General features: G+C 37.9%; 1 protein-coding gene across 2 annotated transcripts in view; it reads right to left on the reverse strand.

Annotated features, from left to right (window-relative positions):
* The window catches only part of LOC129436575 (cAMP-dependent protein kinase type I-beta regulatory subunit), an 85,277-nt gene extending 63,139 nt beyond the window's left edge, over positions 1–22,138 (reverse strand). For both annotated transcript variants that reach the window (XM_055194786.2, XM_055194785.2), the window contains exons 1-4: positions 21,987–22,138; positions 21,139–21,332; positions 14,919–15,089; positions 11,502–11,593 (exon numbers count right to left, since the gene is read on the reverse strand). In XM_055194786.2, the coding sequence (XP_055050761.2) occupies positions 11,502–11,593; positions 14,919–15,089; positions 21,139–21,315 (440 nt within the window). In that variant the 5' untranslated portion in view covers positions 21,316–21,332; positions 21,987–22,138. The remainder of the gene's footprint in view (positions 1–11,501; positions 11,594–14,918; positions 15,090–21,138; positions 21,333–21,986) is intronic.
* Positions 22,139–22,906: the final 768 nt, after the last annotated feature.

Raw genomic sequence — 22,906 nt, forward strand, 5'->3', positions numbered from 1 at the left:
CGCTGTCCATCAGCGCTAAGTTATAAGAGTAAAGGGCAGAGGCTGCTGGGTCAAGGGTCATGGGTCAAAGGGCAGAAGGGTCATTACTTGCCACTTAATTGGTGGATTATCTCAGCTTCATGCTCTTCCTTAAGTGAAGACAAGGACACGCATACGTCAACACACATTTGAGAAACCAGCACTGGATTAATGAAATCTTTCAGCGTACGAAAAGCAATTAACAGTTTTTATCAGTAAACCAATTTGTCATTGTATTTAAACAATGCACCTCAATTTTTCACCCCAAAATACAAATCTGTTGTCATTTACAACCCCTAAAGTGGCCAAACTATTCCTTTACATATGCGTGCGCTCAATTGAGCTATACAGTGGTTATATATTTCTGTTATATCTGCAAGTTCTAGTATGCATATTGTCACAATATTTTATTTCTATTTACAAAATGTCACTGCAGATGGCAGGAGGTAAATCCGCTCAGTAACTTTCACAGCATCACATTACGACCCGTTTATTTCTGTCTCGGACAGAAGAGTCTGTCAATGCAGTCAATACACTCGCAGTCTCAGTGTTGACTGCTACAAGAATTTCATCTCAAATCCGAAAACATCCATGTGCCATCTCAACAAGTAAGTACATGCAGTTTTATGCAGAACTTTGGCGGCCAATGTCAGATAAATCATCAAAATCTTAGTAATCGTACCATGAAGTGGAAAAAAATCTTTGGTCATACATAAATAAAACTTATCTTTTAGTATTTAGTGCGAGAAAACAACTATATACCCAGCTATGAGTAACCCACTTCTAGCCAAAATAATCTTACATTTGGTTACATGCCATTTTTACTAAGATGTATGATATCCCAACAGTGATTAAAAGGTGTTTGGTTTAATTTATTTATTTCATATCATTTCTTTTATGATTAGACTTCTATAAAGGTTTCACTGACAGACAAATTTTGCATTGTTTTAGCCTAGATGTCTGGGGTGTGTTTGACCTGCTATTAGATGCAAAATTGCTTGCTGGGTAGTGGGGAAAAAAAGCCCAAAAAATCTGGAATTATAGCGCATGCATAACAATAAAGATAGCTGCATGATCTTAAAGAGATAACAGTGAAGTATGTTAAGATGTGTCAGTGCAAGATGTTTTTCAATTAAGGCAGCTAAGACATGCATTTTAGTCTGGGACTATAAGCCCTGTCCGGGAAACCACCCCTTAATTGCTTAATAAAACACAGGCAAACAGAGAAACACTGCAAGCAATGCGTAAAAAAATATAGGCTAACGTACAAAGGCTGCTAAAAATTGAAAACAGCGATGTTTAAATTGGCTAAATTAAATTTAGATAACCGTGTTTAGGTCTACATTAATGTTACGTTGTAGTTTAGATTGCTAGCTGTTAGATAGCATAGGGCATAGCCTAGCAATCTATTCTGTATAGCAACGTTAGCTTACCTTGTCATTGCTGGTGTTGACAGGTTTTACTGACAAGCTTTCTAAAAGTCTCTTTACTTTTCGGGGTTCAAGGCAACACCATGGGAGACTGATAGAAACTCAATTTCTGTTGCTTTGACTTGCTCGCCCTCTCATTCGCCTAATTCATGTTAACACTGCATTCGTGTGCGGCGCATCAACGCTGCGACACGGCTACTGGAGCTGATCGTGCCACTTTAGTTAGTGTTTGATACAACCGCTCCATGGCATGTCCCAGAAGTATTCTCCAGATGAAGAGTTTGGTTCCAAAACGCAATAAATCCATTTTGACAAATTTCGGTAAAAACGTGTTTTCTATACCAAGAAAGTGACAAGATGAAAACCACTATTTTCTGTTACAAACTTTCACATAGCATCTTTAGGTTATAAAAACATACAAAATTCAAATCCATAACTTGATTTTCAAAGATTTATTATAAAAACTGATATTTTTTTCCACAAAATGCAATAAATCCATGACAAGTTTTTATTCAAAATGCTATAAATCTATTGAATCAATCGCCTATATAAATGTGCATTCATCTTTGCCATTTTATATTCATTTAGTTGACCAGTTGTACACACTAATTAAAAATATAAACATTAATGGCATTAATCAAAACACTTACTTTGTGATATTAAGAAAACCGTCATTGCTGAGGTTATACTTGACGTCGTCGCTTAACGTTTTTCACAGCGATCAGCTGTAAAATGTTTTGGTCCTGCTCGATTGAGTAAAATTATGGAAAGTTTTTCATAAGATCCCCTGGGGTCAATGTGTTATCATGACAGAAACTTGATGCTGTCGGCCCGGGCAAACAAGCACTCGTCTCCCGAGTGCCTCTTGCGTAAATTATTAGATGTTGATGGCTTACGTTTCTTTCCCGTCACAGAAAACCATCACAGGTTTATCAATGCTATTAAAGTATTATTTTGCTTTTGTTTGTTTGTTGATCACAAAGTACAAAGTAGATGAGGAAAACTATATTCCGTGTATTCAACGCGCCACCATTGTTTGTTTACATTGCGTGAATGGCGCGCTGTAATCTGTGGAGCGGATTTATGGCATTCTGTAGAAAAGGGGGAGTGGTGTTTATTGCATTTTGGGAAAAAAGAGGAAAAAAAAGATGACAGAATAACACGGCGGATATTGGATTTTGCGTAAAATTAAGAATTTACTTTTTAATACTGACCTGATATAACACTGATTCTGGCAGTAACTCATTTTTTTCAAAAATGCCGTTTATTGCGTTTTGGAACCAAACTCTTCAAATATACGCACCTATTCTATTTTTGACGCGCACCTAAGTTGCAGTTCAAATACAAAATAAAAGTCAATAATGAACATGCTGCATACAGCAACCGGAAACGGACATACTATTTTACTCGTAGCTTTTTCCTGTGGCATTGGTCATTTCTTTAAAATAACACCTAATTTTACCACATTTTTGTAACGTGCATTACTGAAGATTGTAACAGGTATAATATTACCAAATTTTATTAGTAATGCATAATATTACTATGTTACAGCAAAAAGTAACATATTACTGTAGTTGCATTACTTTGATAAAGCGTTAAGGGCCGTTCGCATTAAAACGGTAACTATAACGTTAACTATAACAATAAATATATTAGCGTCCACATTATAACTGTAACTTTATTTACGTTTCGCATAAGTCTAAACAGTGAATCTAGTTTGTGTAATCTAAAAAGTCAATACCTTTTGGCGTAGTCAGTGTGGTAGGAAAAAAGCATTACAAAGTACAAAAAATGCTTCAGCGCTGGATACCCGAGGTAATTTTATGTTATAGACCTCCGCTTTGAGCTTTTCCACTGTCAGTTGAAGTGCACGTGCACTTGAAGTTCAAATAGATTTGATAGGCTGTCAATGGTTTATTGTTCATCAGGTGGGGGAAAAATTGCCCGGAAAGTGATGCCAACGATATCATTCGTTGTATCTTTATGGTTATAGTTATGGTGTGAACTCCGCTTTTGTCTTTAATATAAAACGATTTTCAAAACTATATTTTCATAGTTATCGTTATAATGTGAACGGCCCTTTACTCCTAACACTGCGTAGAACTGAAGCGTTGTTACATTTTGAGGGAGGTGCACATCAGTCACCTCTCGGGTTCGCGTCTCTGCATACTGTAGGCTATGCGGTACAATCGATGCAGAAGTATAAATTAGACTTTAAGGTGCTGTGGTTGGTTGTTAGTATGTTGTTATGCGGTTAAGATGAGGGTGCTGCTATACATGTATGTGGCTACTGGGAGAGTGGGTAGTTACTAGGATGATGCTATGTGGCTGTTGGAGCGATGCTGGTGGTTGCTAAGCTGTTGCTTTAGTATGTGGTTGCTAGGGTGCTGTGAGTGCTTGGGTACTGACCCAAAAACCACATCCTCAAGTTTTTACGATTTCTGGCCTTAAAACATGAAGTACTCGGGTAACGTGCCAAAGTTTAATAGTGTGAATAAGGATTTTTTCAAATCCATAACACGAAGTATGCAGAGTAGTAACGCTTGCCATACCAAGCACCACAAATGAAGGAATGCAAAAGAAAAGCATTGTACGCAGAGCACTAACAAATTAACCATAAATCACTTATTTTGGCTAGAAACTACATGTTTGCCCTGATGCTTTGCTTTCTTGTTTTTACAGTTCGAACACTTTTCATTCATTTTAATCTATATTAAAACCAATCGTCCTTTCTTCTAATCTACTTTGTTGCGACGTGAAATGCATTTGAAACTCAATAGCCACACTAGCTACCATTACAAGCCCGTGACTGTCTACTTTAAAGGTCATTTTTAATAGTGCTGTCTGGTCTGCAGGTGTGTGAAACAGCTGTTTCTTACAATCGTATGAAGTTTATATCAGATTTGACCAGGAAACCAGATAGCCATTATGCTAACAGCAGGTTTACATTATAAAGGGAAGCAGAACAGATGTGGTTGGACACGATAAAACTACTCTTATCTGGAGACATTTATCCTTCATCGAAAGTTTCAAAACTAAACTAAAAGTCTTTTTATGTTTTTAATTGCACTGCACAGCTTATGGTTTGGATGGAAGCCTATTGCTACATTTAACACCTGTTACAACGGGCTTATCTACATAATGAAAGTGTTTGCTTGAAACTAATTTAGTTTTACTTAAGGAAAACCTTTAAATGGAGATTAATAGAGGCCACGCTAATCTTCTGTGTAGGCATTGTACATGCACGTTGTGACTTACGTCATGTATTTTTTTTTTAGAAATATTCATGTGCCAAACCTTAAATTGATGGTCAGGCCCCTTGACATTAAGTCGCTCAGTTAAATGGTTCATTGCTGCTTAATTGCTGGTTACTGCTGATTGCTGGTATCATGGGTTTTTAATTAGAACACAATAGCTTGTTGTTTGAGATGCGGAGGGTCACTGTGGAGAGAGGGAGAGTTTGGGGACACAGAAAACAAGGAAGAGGATATTTATGGAAAACAAAGAGAATCTTTTTGAAATACACAAAAACATAAATTATAAACTCATGCTAGATATAATAAATTGGTGAATTTTTTTGTCATAGGTCACCCTAAAATCTATTCTTTTAATTTTCCTCCCTAATCAATTAAGCTGCAAATAACACATTTGTTAGCCGTACAAAAAACTCAAACATTTTACTGTGCAACAAATGACTGCAAATTCAAGACTAAATGAAACATTGTGCAATAATGCTGCTTCATTTTTATTTAAATGTTTCAAACAGACTAGTAGCAACATTTTTAGTTAGTCAGCACAAAAATTCAAAATGAGATTTAATGTGTAACTTTGGACAACTTAAAGTGCAACTTTGTGCAAATTCATGATGCTCAGCAAGTCGCGCTTTACCCCAAGTTGCCATGACAAGGTCTGTGTTGGTATTGGATCAGATCGTACGCCCGACTTCTACAATATTTGATCTGGCCATTTTTGCCAATATCAGACTAATATAGTATACTGAATATCGTATCGGCCCACCCCTAAAAAAGCATGCTTATTTAATTTCACATTAAAACGAATAAGAATTGCTGCTATAAATCTGAACGACTCGAATACATGGACAAATCTTGGAGACATACTGTATATATACAGTTTAAAAATGCCAGGTTATTTTCAACCTAGTGTCAAATAAAAAAGGGAACAAACCCTGCCGTTGGGTTAAATGAAACAAGGAAGTGTTTATATTTGACCTAACAATGGATTAAACCACCAAGCTTTTTGGGTTAAAACAACCCAGTTTATCCCTTTTTGATCCAATGCTGGATATGAATTTAACTAGGGCTGCACGATTTGGGAAATTTTTCCTATTACGGTTATTGATGCTAATATTGCGATGTGCGGTTGCGATTATAATAAATGGTATCATGAGTCAACTTAATGGGTTTTAAGGAAAATCCACACACAGTTTAGTGATAATGCTAAAATGTGTATTTGTAAAACTAGAAATGTTTTCGAATTGCCACGTGATGTAGCAACTGCTCAGTGTCAGTAATCCTAAATCCAAAATACCGCCAAACAACAGAGTTTTTTTTTTTTTTTGCTACCAGATCACTGTCAATCTCCTCTGCATCCATCTTCGCTCTGGTATTTCCGCGCTGAGCACACACAAGTGACAACGCACGCCACCCACGTGCATGCCACACGTGAACTGCCATTTTTTTCGTTTTTCTTTCTTTTTTTAAACAGCAAGGAAAATCATCAAACTGTTATCAGAAAGTTTGTGTTAACAAGTTCACACATTTATTTATTTAATATAATTGCAACATTTTGCTGTCATATAATTGCACAGGCTGACATCGCGATTGCGATTTCGATGCGATTAATTGTGCAGCACTAAATTTAACCCAACATTTTTAGAGTCTAATGCTACGTACACACCAAACGCGGGGCATCACGTTATTCGCTCTAGATTACTCGCGGGATTTAAAGCAACACTAAAGAGTTTTTAATTTTTTATCTTAAAATAACAAAATAATAAAAGTTTCAGTCATTCATCCACAGGGTGAACGGCACTTTCACATTCGCTTTGCAGCCCTCTATCGGCCAAAACCGCACTAAAGAAGTTTCCAACCGTCGGGTCGCAGTCCTGCAAAAACTTGCTTTACGGCAGACCTACAATCCAATCAGAGCCAGCTTTGCTGCAGTAGGCTAAATTATTTACGACAGTGGTAATGGACAATTCCGCTTCCAACCTGTAGGGGGAGCAAAGAGCAAAAACTCTTTAGTGTTGCAGACCTACAATCCAATCAGAGCCAGCTTTGCTGCAGTAGGCTAAATTATTTACGACAGTGGTAATGGACAATTCCGCTTCCAACCTGTAGGGGGAGCAAAGAGCAAAAACTCTTTAGTGTTGCTTTAACTTCGTGTCATGCGTATTTGTCGCTCGAGTTAAATATTTTCAACTTGGACGAAGGCGCGTTTGAGGCGAATAGCGCGTGTTTTCGCGGCTGTTCGCGTCTTTGCATTGACTTTGTGTGTAATCTACTTGCGCAAATCGTTGAACGCGTCTGGTGTGAACCACAGTAAGAGCCCGTCCACACAGAGACCTGTTGTATTTGAAAGTGACAGGAGCATGAAACCGGGTCCCATATTGGATATATTTGAACAACACCCTTGCATTTTCATATGTACAGCCAATCCGTGTACAGACACATTTTGTGATACTTCAGTGACGGGTATCACTGGAGTCGAGCTAGGCGGGCATGATTTTAGCACCTAGCCACCTCAGATTCACCCAGGTCCCGGCTCTTTACCTATTTTCAGCTATACGCAAGGGGTGCACGGGCTACTATTTGAACCTATGGGTGACGTCACGGACACTACGTCTATATTTATTACAGTCTATGGCCTCGACACTTGTCAGACAACACTATGTCACTTAACACGCGTAGCAACATGATTTAACACAACAACAAGATTTATGTGCATGCTCCAAGTTGTCTTCTCCATTTTTAGTGTATCTCTCTTTTTAGTAGAATTGCAGTGCCTCATACTGGTCTGGCATGTATACCACATCGATATGAGCCGGCTTCAGTGGTTTCGTGTGTACGCAGATATTTCTTGAGAAGACACCCTGTTTATGGACTTTTATAGGAGTAAATAAAAGATCGAATTGGGAAAGCTCTGGCTTCGTTTAGATGTGGCCTAAGAGCATATCAAATGTCTAATTGTCTTGAAACACTAACCAATCATGGACTATTAAGCCATTACAATCATTGAACATTAGCTTTGCAGGTCTAAACCTTCACTAATAGACAACCACCCTGGTCACCAACATATAGTAAGTAGTAACATAATCAATCATATTATATTTAGTTTAGCAGCTTGAGCTGAGCTGCATCACATTTGCCAGAGGGCATTTCCCATGCAGCTATGAGGTCATTACTTTCATTGCCATAGCAACAAAACGACATCCCATATACAAACAACCTGTACATCCACACTGCGGGGTGGGCCTAAGGGTCACATGCCAGACACCCCTTTACAATATCTGCCATCTGGTTGTAATGTTTAGCTCCAGCAGTGGTGATTATCATCACATCTGGCCTTGTGTCTCTTATGATAATAACAAGAAGCTCCGACTGACTGCGGTAATAAAGCAACCAACGCATGGCACATTCCACTATATATGGCTGTACGCGTCCACGCCTGCGAAATCTCAAACCCAGAACTATGCCAATGGTGACTACGCTTACATTTACAAAACATGTGTCTCTGGGGCACCCGTTAGGACATTAAGTTTACTGCAAAGAGCAATTTAGGGGAGGTGCAGCCTAGTGCTGAAAGATCTGGGCCGATAACTGAATGTTCAATCCATAAACTTGGATAGGGAACACATGGTTACTCTAAGGGGGCTGGGTCTTTTAAAGTGTACTGCAATGCCATGTTCTCAAAAAACATTCATATTGTAGAACAGACACAAAATCGGCACTGGAGGGTCAGACTCTTGCAGATTTTAGCACCAACCATAATCAAACACACCTGAAACAGCTAATTTGTCTTAGTAAGCATACTAGAAGCTACTAGAAACAAGGCAAGTTGAAGCTAAACTCTGCAGGACACCGGCCCTCCAGGACTGAGTGTGGGTACCCCTGTTGTATATCTATGATACACTACAGACAGACAGGGCCATAACAACCACAGACATTAAAGCTGTGGTTTGTACCTTTTGCCACTACATCTTCTTCTCTTTTTGAAAAATAAAATTGCAAGTTACTTTACGTACTTACCGGTATCTTTACTTTGACTTCTAACATTCTCTATGAAATCCAATCGGACAGCTTAAATTGTAATAAGATTATGGTTGTAAATCGGGGGAAAAGGCCGAAGTATGGTCCATTTTTTGCAAGTACACGAGGGTCCGTGTACAGTGCTTGTAACGCATATTTCGTTATCAAGAGAATCATATTCATTTAAAGGGAACATTCACAAGACTTTTCTAAAATGTAAAATTAAATCTTTAGTGTTCCCAGAGTACGTATGTGAAGTTTTAGCTCACATGAGCTGACCTCTGCACTAAATGGCAGTGCCGTGGTTGGATAGTGCAGATTAAGGGGCGGTATTATCCCATTCTGACATCACAAGGGGAGCCTAATTTTAATGAGCTATTTTCTCACATGCTTGCAAAGAATGGTTTACCAAAACTAAGTTACTGGGTTGATCTTTTTCAAATTTTTTAGGTTAGCACTAGGGACCCAATTATAGCACTTAAACATGGAAAAAAGTCTTTTCGATTTTCATGATATGTCCCCTTTAATGTCACTAGGGGTGTGCCATATCATATCGTTCACAATAATACCGGTATAATTTTTTACATGATAAAAAAACGTCATATCATGATATCCATGACATATGGTGCATTTACGTTCCCTACCGCGCACAGCAACAACACCTGAGAGCAAGAGCAGCATGTCTTGCTGATTTCTTCTGTGTTTATATGAAAATCTGATTTATTCACTTGATTTTTATCTGAACTACATGAGCATTTACCTCACAAACCCAAATGTGCCATGATTAATGTTAATGTTATTTATTTGACGTTTATGCGAACAAAAATCAAAATTTTAAATAGTTAGCTAATGACTTAAGTTACTGGGATCTGTGAAGATTACTGAAAATCTGTGGTAGTGTCATAGTGATGTAAAATTTTCATACCATTTCATCTCTTGTTTGTACTTTGTTTAAATTTGACTCATGCTGTGTAATTGTGTCACTACTTTTGCACTTTAATACTATTTTCGACACTATTAGATTTACACTTTGAATTAGATAGTCTGTCATCAATGACAGCTCATTGGATGGAAATTGCCCTTCCTTTTCCATAATTTTTTATACCATCATAAATATCATTACCGCAAAAATTCTTAAAATATCATGATATAAGTTTGAGGCTATATTGCCCACCCCTAAATGTCACTATATAAAGTACAGCGAAATTAGAGTCAGAAGAGTGAGTGGGTACTGTATGCGCACCACCAGATTTTGAAACCCCGTATACATTGTATGCGTAGGTCGCGCATGCGCCTACAGAAGAATGTAGTATGTAGCCCAGGAGATGCATTACATTGTGTTGCAATGTGACAAACTAAAATCAAGATGTATTTTGTGATAAACTAAACTTTGCAAGGCTGTGCATTCAACTGTGCGCATGCGTTTGCATACACCTAAAAATAGACTATACTCCAGGCTTAAGTAGCATTCAGACTATTAAAAAAATTACAGTAACAAAGCCTACAAATGCAGATGCCACAAAGACAGATACTGCAGGCAAAAAAAGAAACACTTCCTAGCAACCAACAGTGCATTGATTTAATTCCTCAAGTTTAGATTTAATTACCCCTCCATCCTAAAAATACGATAACAGTCTTGCCATATCATACGCCAACATAAAACAGTTTTGCGATGTAGGGCCAACATAACTCTATAAACCAATAAAATGACTCTGACATAATGTCATTACCTCATCGTTTACCAGAAACCGCAGTGTCATATTCCGCAAAAATCAACCCTGTCTGTCTACGTCAACCCTGTTGCTCTGATTTACGGATAAATAAGCAGATAATTGAACACTGTACGTGGCTGTCGACGGGGGCGAAGAACTGTAACCATGGAAACAACAATAATGTTCCCTGAATTAGAAATAGAAAGAGCTTTCTGGAGCTTTCAGTGAAGTTTTGCCATCACATCATGTAGGAGCTACTCGTGATATCGGTCTTTGTACAGTGAATATTCGTGTCATTTTGATAAATGATGATGACTATATGATTATTATCAAACAAAAAAGATGTAAACACTAACACATAAAAACACACATCTGCTACGCCTGGCAAGAAACCATGTTGCCTGATAATAAGTGTGGTGAATTTCCAGGACGGAATCGCTCAATGTTTCGGGTACTTTGTGTATTTTGGGTGTTTCGAATGTTCTCACACAGGGTTTAAAAGCAGAAAGTTGAGATTTTGTTCCTCTTCATGGTGGATCTAAACGGATAATGGATTTTCTTCAGTTGTGAAACAGTATTCCACGCATAAAGACGGAGGAAACCTGAAAGAGGTTTTCCCCCTCTGTGTTGTTAGGGTTTGTGGCATCTCCCAGACGCAAAGTCAAAGCAAAACAATCCAAGTAGCACCGTTTCCCCACACCCACATTAAAACACACTTTCCACTACTGTCCTTCACAATGCCTCCTCTTTAATTTCGTGATGGGTTGCCATGGTAATGAGAGAAACAGAATGAATACAGTGGCTACGCAGAAAGCCCCTCTCGACAAGCACATAAAAAACCCTTTGCTTGAGGTTTACGAATGTTAGATTTAAAACGTACGCACGTAAATTACGACAGAAGCACTTTTACAAATAACTACTTAGATGTGCATTAATTGAAGTCATATTATTTCATCATGTAGTATCTCAGGATTGTGCCAGTCATTTGGAAATGCTGGAGCATAAAAGTTTGTATACGTTTGCAATTATACTTAATGTATCAAAAACAACTACATCAAATAAACTACATTTACCTTCTTTCATTGTCATCCAGGTGGGCGAAAAGCACATTCTTAGAAATGGCTTTAGCCAGGGCTGTCATAGTCTTGTAGTCCTTAGGAATGACCTGCAAATGTTGCAGCAATGCACAATACAATACATTAAAGTGTACACCAGGTGTTATCTAAAAATAAATCAGTAGATGACAACACTGCAAAACACGACTTTCTTACTTAGTATTTTTGTCTTTTTTTCAGTACACATATCAAAAAATGCTTAAATCAAGTATTTTCTGGATCGGGGTCCCCAACCTTTTTACACCGCTGCCCAGTTTTAGCTTAAAAAAAATTGCGGACCATGGGGGTGAGGTGGGGTCAGTGAGTTGCTGTTCGAATACAGTATAACGTTTTAAACTGAAGTTAAGATCAAAATTAATAACTGCTTTATTTATAGTGTATATTCTTTAGACGTGTAAAATCATATGTTGGCGGATTGATTTTTTTTTACTTTAGTCTTAATAATTAACGGTAAATGTTAAACGTTAAAAGTTTACCCGTTAAAATATTATTACTGCAGTAAAAGAGTTTATTTTGATCATGGTACCACGATCGCTGGATCATTTTAAAGTTGTTTTGAAGAAGCCTGCAATTACTTTTAATTTGCTATATCACTTGAACGTCTTCACATATTTACATGACTTGCGAGGTACATTCTTGCAACCCGGTGGCAACTTGTCCACGACCCGGTACTGGGTCGCGACCCGGTGGTTGGGGACCTCTGTTCTTGATAAGCAAAATGACCTAAGAAAATATGTCTACTTTTTTTTTTAAATATACAATTGAAATGAATTTGTGCTTAAAGGCGCTCTATGCATTTTTCAGTTTTTGTCAAACAGCGACCCCTAGAGTCGCTGGGTAATACTTGCAACTGTCATAATTTCCCACCCCCACCTCCGAAAATAATGACCAGGTAATGTTTTTACAATTTCATACAAATATTAGGCTGCATAGTCTACTAAACTACAGATGATGGTAATAGGATAATAAGAAGTTTATTCCAAGTGTAGAGTAGGCATATAATAATAAAGTAGCCTACCGCGTTTGCTGGCTTATAACGTTTTTACATGATTGCAGCTATATCACAAGTAAACAGTTTTTAGTTTATGTCTACTGTATAATTTCATTTGTGTTTTTTTATTGTAATGTAAACATTACAAAATGCCATGACAAAGTTAATTGTGTACGTTGCATTAAATAACATTAGTCGTTATAATGTCACTATACATGATTATTGCTATTTATCATAATAGTTTGCAAATTGTGCATGTTTACACTAGAGTTCTCAACGGGTCGGGCCAGCCCGACAAACCCGACGGGACCCGCGAATTCGGGCCGGGTTCGGGTCAAAAATATAAGCAACTGAGTCGGGTCGGGTCGGACCTCGGGCTTAATCTTTTACGCTCCGCAAAAAAAATTATTAATCATCACTGCTTTTCACCGTAAAGAAAGTCTGGTCTGGCTGCTGCAACATGCATCACAGAGAGGGGCGGGGGATAGCAATAAGCTCCGGGGTGGATCATCAACGGATCCAGACCGGAGCTGCCGGCTTCAGAGCGGATCCGTTGCAGATCCGCTTCAGAGCAGATCCGTTGGGGATCCGCCCCAGAGCTTATTGCTATCAGTGCGTGCACGCCTGTTGCCTGGAGAAGAAGAGATGGAGAAAAGTAAACTTGCCGCAGGTGAATTCATTTTTAGGCATATTTTATTTATATAGCCTATATTTAAAGTTTATTGTTTCAGTTGTTTGTATTGTTATAAGGCGTGAACATTAAAGCTTGGTTTGAATTTCCGTCTGCTGGTCATGATAATAGCCTAACGTTACGTGTATGAGAAAAAATGGCAGGGGGGGGTCGGCGGCGTCGGGCCGCGGGTCGGGTTCGGACAGATAATTCACGTTCATGTGTCGGGTTACATCGGGTCCGGGCTTTAAAAGCCACGGGCCGGGTCGGGTCGGGTTGTAATTTTCAGGCCCGTTGAGAACTCTAGTTTACACACTATTTACAACCTCTAGGCTTATTCTGTCCTGATAATTATTTGAGATTTTGACCACTGTTGTCATAATAATTGCATGACAAACTACAAGCAAGTGCAACAACATAGACCGCAAACAAGTTTACACATAAGAGATTTACCTACTAGTCCATTAACATGATCGCCAGATCAGCATCCCATCCAGTGCTGTCTTTTAGCTCACGCCAACGAGTAAAAACCTGACCGAGTGGGACTCTTGTCCGGTTCCTAACGCGATCATATTCTCTTTTCCTTTTCCTACTCTCTTCCGAACGCGCTCTTAACTTTTCCATCATTGAGTCGAACAAGCCTAACGTGTGTGACGTCGTTGCCGTAAAGCAAGTCGTGATTCTCGCGAGATTTGTCAGGGTCGCTCCTCTCAAGCTTGCATTGCTGGTTTTGCTAGCGGCGTCCACCCCGAGCTTCAACAGGAGGACGATTCGCCCTACTATGACTTTGTTTACCACCGAAATAACTTTGAAGCTGTTATATTAAGGTAAAATAACTGCATAGTGTGTCTTAAAAACAAGCACAAAAAAAAATCTGCCAATGATTTTTTCTTGATTTAAGTGTTTAAGAAAAAAGTTCAAGATTTTTTTCCTGCCTTACTGGCAGATTTTTTTTTTTTTTTGCTTGTTTAAGCACAAATTCACTTAAATGTTATGGTTTTTTTTTTTTTTTTTTGATAAATACTAGACTTATTTATCTTAGGTCATTTTGCTCAAGAAAATGCATCTCAATTTAAGAAACAAGACAAAATATTTTGCAATGAAATTATTTGCTTTCCAGAAACCAAAATAAATTTGAATGACTATGATTAAACCATTACTATGATATTGGGACACACTAATTTTAATCTGGCATACTACAGCTTACAATGTACAGTAGATAGTATGTGAACTGGGATGAATTTAGACCCCTAAGATGAAGTGACCAAACAACACTCAGAGGAATAAACCAACATCACAAATCAGGAATAACAAAACTAATTCTGACCCTGGAGCACAAAACATAAGAGTCAATAAAAAAAAGATAAAAAATAAGCTTTCCAGTGATGTTTGGTTTGTTAGGATAGGACAAAATTTGGCCGAGATACAACTATTCTGAAAAATCTGGAATCTGAGGGTGCAAAAAAATCCAAATGTTGAAAAAAAATCGCCTTTAAAGTTGTCCAAATGAAGCCCTTAGCAACACATATTACTAATGATAAAATATCTACATGGCAATTGCTGCAAACATACCTGTGCAACTTATAACTGGTTTTGTTGTCCAGGGTCACAATTGTGGTTTTATTCAAATCTATTAATATTAAACTACATATATAAAAAATGTAAATAAGCCAATGTTTACTGTGAATATGATATATTTGTGTGTGTTTGCAACCTTTCTAACGTAGCTGACGGCATCTTCCTCCGTGTAGACCTCAGCACTGACCCCGCCTCTCCGGCGTCGGGCCTTCACCACCGGATTTGGAGGAGGAGGAGAAACTTCATCATCGTGAGAGTCCGACTGCGAGTTGGACTTCTGACGGGCCATGATCTGCTTGCATTCTTCCTGTAGAGAGAGAGAGGAAGTCAATGATATGCCTGATTTAATATTCATACAAATTCTTTCCAACAACTGTTTGCTTAGACAGGAAGGTGCCATCGGAGTGACATGTAACCAATCACGGTTTGTTTTCTTTTATGAAAAAAGTTACAGCATAATAACAAACTGGATGGAAAGATTATTAAGTGATCAGTAGATTTCACAACACGTAAATCAGAATATACAGCTGGTTTTACCGCTGACATCTAGTTAACTTATAAGTGCCTTAAAGGGACACTTTTTTTTTTAAATATAAAAATTTTCCAGCTCCCCTAGAGTTTAACATTTGTGCCGTTTTGGGGTCCATTCAGCTGATCTCCGGGTCTACCACTTTTGGCTTGGCTTGGCGCGGTCCATTGGGTCTGATTGGACCATTGGCATTGCGCTAAAAAATTACGAAAAAGTTTGGATATTTGAAGAGTTTCGTTGCAAAACGAGATAAATCCATTTTTTAACATTTTTGTCAAAACATGTTTATTATTATGTTATCATGTTATTATTTTGTTTTATGGTGCTACTTAGCTGTATTTTTTGGTTTTATGAAGGTTTAAATCAAAACAAACCAACTGCATTTGAATTTATATTAATTGGAATGCACAACCAAAAAACAAGATTTCTGTACAATTAAAAAAACGGTTATCTCGTTTTGCAACAAAACTCTTCATTTTTCCCATTTAAAACTTGACTTTTCTGTAGTTACATCGTGTACTAAGACCGACAGCAAATTAAAAGTTGCAATTTTCTAGGCAGATATGGCTATGAAGTATACTCTCATTCTGGCATAATATTCAAGGACTTTGCTGCCTTAACATGACTGCAGGAGGCACAATGATATTACGCAGCAGCCGAAAATAGTCCCCTGCCATTGAAAGTTACTGAGGGGACTATTTTCGGCTGCTGCGTAATATCATTGCGAATCCTGCAGCCATGTTACAACAGCAAAGTCCTTGATCCTTGGTTATTTTTTAGCGCGATGCTAATGGTCTAATCAGATTCAATGGATTATGCTAAACTATTGCGCCAGACCCGGAGATCGGCTGAATGGATTCCAAAAAGGTAAAAATCAAATGTTTAGCTCTATGGGAGCTGGAAAATTAGCATATTTTCAAAAAAAGGGGAGTGTCCCTTTAACTTTAAATCTTTTAAAGAAGTGCTGCCATTAACTTCGAGATCCAGTAATTGTTTCATCTTCTGAAGGGCTTGTTTTATTGAGAACCATGACTTGTCCGGTGTCCAGACAAACTGATAAACTCCCACTCTTTTACACTTGGATGTTGGGTAGTCAGCCAATCAGATTAGAGCTTTTCAGACCAAGGAAGTGCTTTCCTATTTAGTGTGCAATATAAATCTGACAGTTGCAGTGTGGGCAGTCTGTGGTCTGACATTTTTACAGTAGGTTAATTTAGTAGATGTCCCAAACAACACGAAAGGGTAGTAAATTAGCCCACGGTGTATTGTTAAGTTTTTCAAAAATGTTGAAGCATTTTCCCAAAATGTGTGTCAATATAAGATTTGTCACCAAAAAGCATTGGATTTGCTAAAACACAGAGAAAGTTGTGGCCAAATTAAGACAAAAACATCCCCAACAATACATAAGGGGTTAAAAAACTGGATCTTCTTATTTCTGGCAAAAACCCTTTAAATAAATAAACACTGCCCTAATGATACATTTTTTCCTTTGTAGTACTCTTAAAGAACATCACTAAACAAATTTGACCTCATCCTGTTAATTCCATTATCAAAGCATCTCTTTTAAGGATAAAGAGTAAAGACACAATATTTGGATTGAGTAGTAAGCATTAACATCTTTCTCTGGAATATCCCAAGACACAAATACCAAAGTGACGGCAGATGCAACAGAACAGCTGGGTCGATCACACACGCACGCAACAGCTATAGACAGCCATCAACAGGCCTGTGTGCGAAACAACACTTTAAGTGTCCAAACACACCTGTGAGAGAAAACATGATCATGCGCCTGACTAATGCATGGAGGAAACCTGACACTATAACAGAGAAGATAGAGACCCACCGCAGACACACAGACTAGATTTATCTAAACATCTGTCTGACTGAGTCCCATTATAGGATCAGCACTCTACATACACGACTACACAATTATGAACAGGTTGAAGCCATAAATACACCAGCAAATGTGCTCAGACCTACAGAAGCAGAACTATAAAAAAATGAGAATACGCAGATTAATATTTACAACCCTTGTGAATACAAAATTCAGATTCATAATGAATTTTGTACTACGGTATGTTTGCTAACCAATACGACTACCCTGCAAGCAATTTTATATTTAAAAGACATCTAATAGGCGTCCAAACACAGGCCAGATGTCTAGGCTAAAACAAGACAAACTTTGGGCTGTCAGTGACAACTTCATAGACCATAGCCCAAAAATAAATGAAATTACATAAATAAATGAAACCAAATACCTTGCAATCACTGTTGACTTATCTTGCTTCTTGCAAATTATTTTGATAAACATTATAATTTACAGTGAAATGGCTGTTTAATATTGTTACAAAGTTCACTAAAAAATGTTAAAACAAAAACTATCAAAGCCATATTTTACTTTAGCTATTACATGAGCAAATACTACTGTTTATCAACAAAGCAGGCCCAGCTAACCCTTACCAGATGATACATGAGTCTGTCTTTAATATTGTGCATCTTAAATTGCATGTCTAGTCACTCAAAAAAAGACGCTGATTGTGCCCTACAAAAAAAAAACATTTTAATCCTATCCAATCTCTAACACACTTTCAGAGGACAAACACAGGGTGGTGTATTGCTTTTTAGCACACACAGATTTCCATCAGTCTAAACAGAAGGTGATAGACTTTTAAAAAATCTGGGTCAGTAAACAACCCAAGGGGCTCAATGAAATGTCTACCATGACTCAAACTATCCTACAAACACACTTCTTCTCTGATCACGAGACAAGGATGCCCTGTGTTGCTTATCTTCCCATTTGATCGTGTCTTTTGAATACACAATCCCATCGGCTGTTTGATGCTAACATTAGAAACCAAAGCATCTGCGAGTATAAAACGCCTGTTGTTCCTACACCACATGATCATGATATTAGCACCTCCAGTTAAATGTATGACCATTGAGACGTGCAAACGGTGCTGACTCGTGACTGCTCATCCGAGAGGCGCAAATTCAAAATATGTGTTTGGACTGTCATGTGAACCATGTGCATCATGTGTTTTGTCAAAATAAGTGCCTGCTGCACACGCGTCAAAACCGTTTATGATAAAAGAGACGCTCACGGTCACAAAATACACGCAAGACACTCCCTCAACACTAAACTCTGATTACGCGTGAAATTATGAATTAATGCGAGCGCCTCTTTTATCATAAACCCTTTAGACGCGTCTGCAGCAGGAATTATTTTGACAAGACACGTGATGCACACAGGATCTCTCAAAGTACAGAACATATATCTTGGAATTACGTACCACACACATGATGGGCTACATACATGTTGCGACAAACTTCGCATCGAGCTCCCTCGAAAAAATATACTGGCCGCCACTGCGTGCATACGATTGGTAGTTGAAATCAGAAATTGTACAAAAACATCAGATAGCATCGAGACAACCTTTAGAATGAAATGGTCTATTTTTACCTTATTTGAAAGGGTCATGAATAATAATGTTGAGCTCTGCTCTGATTGGCTGTTTCAAAGAGCAGCTTCTTCAGTAGCTCTATGTGTGTGTAAACAGACTTTATGTTTGAGCCTGTGTCAGATGAAGATATGGAATTTGAAGAATAATCAATTGTTTTGTGATTGTTTAAGGGACAATAAGTAGGATTTACCCCCATCTAGTGGTGAAATTGTATTTTGCATTCAAACGAATAGTGCTCTCTAGCGCCTCGCTTTTCCAAATGCGTGTTGCAACTACGGTATCCGTTATGTAATCACTGATCTCCTTGTCCGTTTCAGCTAGTTCTCGTCTTCTGAATGAAAACGCGTTGTGGAAACGCGTTGGCAGGCTAGTTGCTTTTAGTCCCTCTCTGCTATTATAGTTTATCAATACGGCAGAACGACAAGAAAGCTTCTTGGACTTAGCCGTTCAATGTAAGTAAATAGGAGAAATTCTAAGCTTACAAAGAAAAGTCAGATCACTGCCAGAGGTCATTTGACACCAACGAGGACATATTTATGAATAAAGACATTGATTTTGTTTATTAAAACTCTTAAAACCCTCCTTACTGTCCCTTTAAAGGGCGTTTCTGAGTGGAAAATGTGTGTGTTTCCCAGTATGGACCTGCAAAACGTAACTGCAACGTCAATAGTAGAACTTCAGCCTAAACGATGGCATTAACTAGTGTAAAGTGCTAACTCAGCAGTCACAACTTTGTTTTTTAGCATAATAACAACATTTTACTTAATTTAATGTGTAATTTAAGTTGGGGCTACATCTCGACTGTAACGTCACAGTTGGTGTTATGTTGAAATTGGCCTGTTTTCCAGCTTTCTTTTGCATGCACAAGGTTTTACATAAGAAGGAAACAATCGTGTTTGATAGTGATGTCATTACCATGTGAAGAAATCTTAGTATTCATCCATGCTTCAGTTTTACATGCTACAGCGCCTTTAATGATGAAGGTGTTGCTATGCATTTGTTCTGGGCAGGTATATATTTTGAATGGCCAGGGACTGTCCAAGAGGCCATGTGACTGACATGTAAAGCAACCAATCACATGCTTTGTGCCGCGTCATGTTTAGGGGCGTAGAGATTTCGCCACAATAACAGACACACGTCTCGCGGAAATCCTGTTTAATTCAACCAATCAGAGGACGACTTGCTGAAGTGTTTCCGGATAAGTGTTCTGTATTCATCAGACGTTCAGCCAACAGTCCGTGGGTATGACGTCTGAGGCTCAGACTAGGTGGTTACTTGCTATCACCATCCCACAATTAAGAATTTAAGCCCTACTTCGCAGTTTGTAGTGTAAAGCATACACATGTGTACATTATCAAAACAAATCTAAATGAATGTATGAAACGATAAGTTATTCAGAGTACAAGAACACCTGAGGGTTATAAGTAGGTCGGTATGATGCATAAATTGATAAATTCATGAATAAGTTCAGTTGCTAACTTTAATCTGGAAGCACCCCTCGAGCAGCGCCCCCTTCCCGCAGTGCAAAGGTGCAGTTTGGAATTCTCCCAAAAAAACTTAAAAGGTACAAGAACTAGCAGTAGGAATTTTCTACATAAAGCCTTAATCATATTCTAGTCCTTAGATAAAGTATTGCCCAGGTCCCTCATTTAATGTAGGTCTATGAGATCTTTTTAGGACCAGATATGAGAGCTTGAACAATATTGATGCTCTTTAAAAAATAAAATATAAAGTATAAATGACCACAAACGTGGAATAAGGAAAACATATAAAACATTTTTTTTTAAAACACAATACTTGTATGTAGGACTGGGCAATATTGACCAAAATTCAGGATTTCAAACCAAACATGAATGTAGCTTGACGTGGATTTGTAAAAATCAGATTTAATGTGTTTTTGTCGTTCACACTGGTAAGTTATATCGGATATGTAGAAAAATCTGAAAAATCAGATTTGGACTGATAGTGTGAACACGGATTTCATTCTTTGTGGAATGAAATGTGTCAGAAGTTAATAAAAGCTCATGATAGTTAATGTTAATGGAGAGATGACTGAAACTAAAAGCCATTCATTACCAATATCACAGCATATTCAGCTCTCAGCAGATACAGTTTCCTAAAGCAATGTACAGTACATTCATTACAGCAACAATCCCACTGGTGCAAAAACTAAGGTTAAGTGCCAAGTCAAAGGGGACGGCAATGATCTCAATAACTCTCCAGATCCTACTTCACCAGTTCCTTGGGAATACATCCACATCCTTTGTGCCAGTAGCCACGATCCCAAACCATCATCCTTTACAAACTAAATCTGTAACCCATACGACTAGAATGGACAACAAAAACATATAATGACAGCAAATCACCTTCTCCAGCTTTTCGAAATGTTCCCGCAGGAACTTCAAGGGCCGCTCCGGCTTGGCGATGCACAAGTTGACGATGCACTCTTTCAGGATCTGCTGTATGTTGTGTTTCTGCACAAAAACCTCGCAGCCTTTGAGACTTTCGTCTTCTTCCAAATTGGATGAGGAGGAGGTGGCCATCTTATCTTTAATCAATGCTGCAGGAGATGGAGGGAGGGAGATGCAATGAGAGATGTTCTTTACTAAAGCACAGTATCACCGATAAAGTCAGCTTGCTAAATGAGTCACAATTAAAAAGACACACATTATATCCATATAAAAGCGTACACACAGCCAATACATACAGTACAGAGTTCATTTTATGCAAGATTCAATAGTTTCAGTCCATATATTTGATAGTCTACATAACAAATATTTCCTAAAGACAGAGACGCTTTAATATTTGTGCATTTTGTACGTCTTTCATTTTTCACAACAAACACTGCAAGTGATACAGGCCATTCATGTTACATTGACTATTGCAGTGATTCGTTTCATACATCAAAATATATGTTGAAAATTCACGATTCAGTCCCCAACGTCGACCTATACCTTCATAAAACAGATAACTCGTTTCAGAAACACCTAATATGTCGTGAGTAAAAATGAGGCGTCGGTGTGTTTGGCTCTCGAGCATCACTCTGTCATCACCTGTTTACGCCTTTATCACGTATTGATATTATTGTTCTAGATAAAACACGCGTAGTGTATAAATGTGAATGGTTTTAAATGATCTTAAAGTTCGCATCTGTCTGTATATCATGACAGAAACATTTACATGCGTCATTGTATTTAATAATAATATTTCTTACCGTTATTTGGCGGCTTGAGCTCAGGGATGTTGCTCGTTTGGTCCTGCTGTTCACGAGACCCTGTGACGTCAATGCGTCTCCCTATTGGACGTTGGCATTCATGCAGCGATGCGCAGACTGATCGTCGTTTGACACTAGAATATCGCGAGAGCTTTTCGAAAAGTGTGTTTTGGAATCGCTCTCGCGGTACTTGATGTCATTGGCTGATTATTCGTCAGTCATAGAATAGAGTTAGATGACATACGTTAATATTACACTACACAGTATTTATAAGAAATAAAATACAATGTGTTGTTGTTCTGTGTTTAAAGGATTGTGTTGCGCGTGGCTTTTTACGGGGTTTTAATAATCCTCCGTTTAGCCAATCCCCGTCATTATAGATTTGTGCGTCAAATAGAATGACGCGCATACTTTCACGTGCTGTAAGATCACAGATCTGACCTCTGTAAACAGTGGCTTTTTGTGATTGAATACACACTTATATGTGGAAAGGACTGTGACCATGTCAGATTTTATAATGAGTGACTAGTTTAACAAACACCAAAGGCACTATTCTTTAATCATACGCAGATTTTTCTTGAATTATTCATTTAATCGTTGCAAGGGAGAAGATTACTTATACAGATAGTTCACAATATATAAAAGGTTTTGATTTAAAACCTTCTATAACAAATACTTATTTATTTAACAAATACTTAGCCTACAAACTCTGGGGCCTAAATTGAAAAGTATGTTTTGATTTGCCTTGATCATGAATATAATGGGAGTTTAATTCTGATAACGTAAATAAATAATATCTTTACAAATGTCTTTGTCTCAGTATGTCATTATTTTTATTCAGCAAATATAAGGCAATATTTTATTATAACCATTTTTCAAACTATCTATTATTAAATCATTTTATTTTACAATGATTTCAC

The sequence above is a fragment of the Misgurnus anguillicaudatus genome, chromosome 19 (genome assembly GCF_027580225.2).
Source record: "Misgurnus anguillicaudatus chromosome 19, ASM2758022v2, whole genome shotgun sequence".
NCBI lineage: Eukaryota > Metazoa > Chordata > Actinopteri > Cypriniformes > Cobitidae > Misgurnus > Misgurnus anguillicaudatus.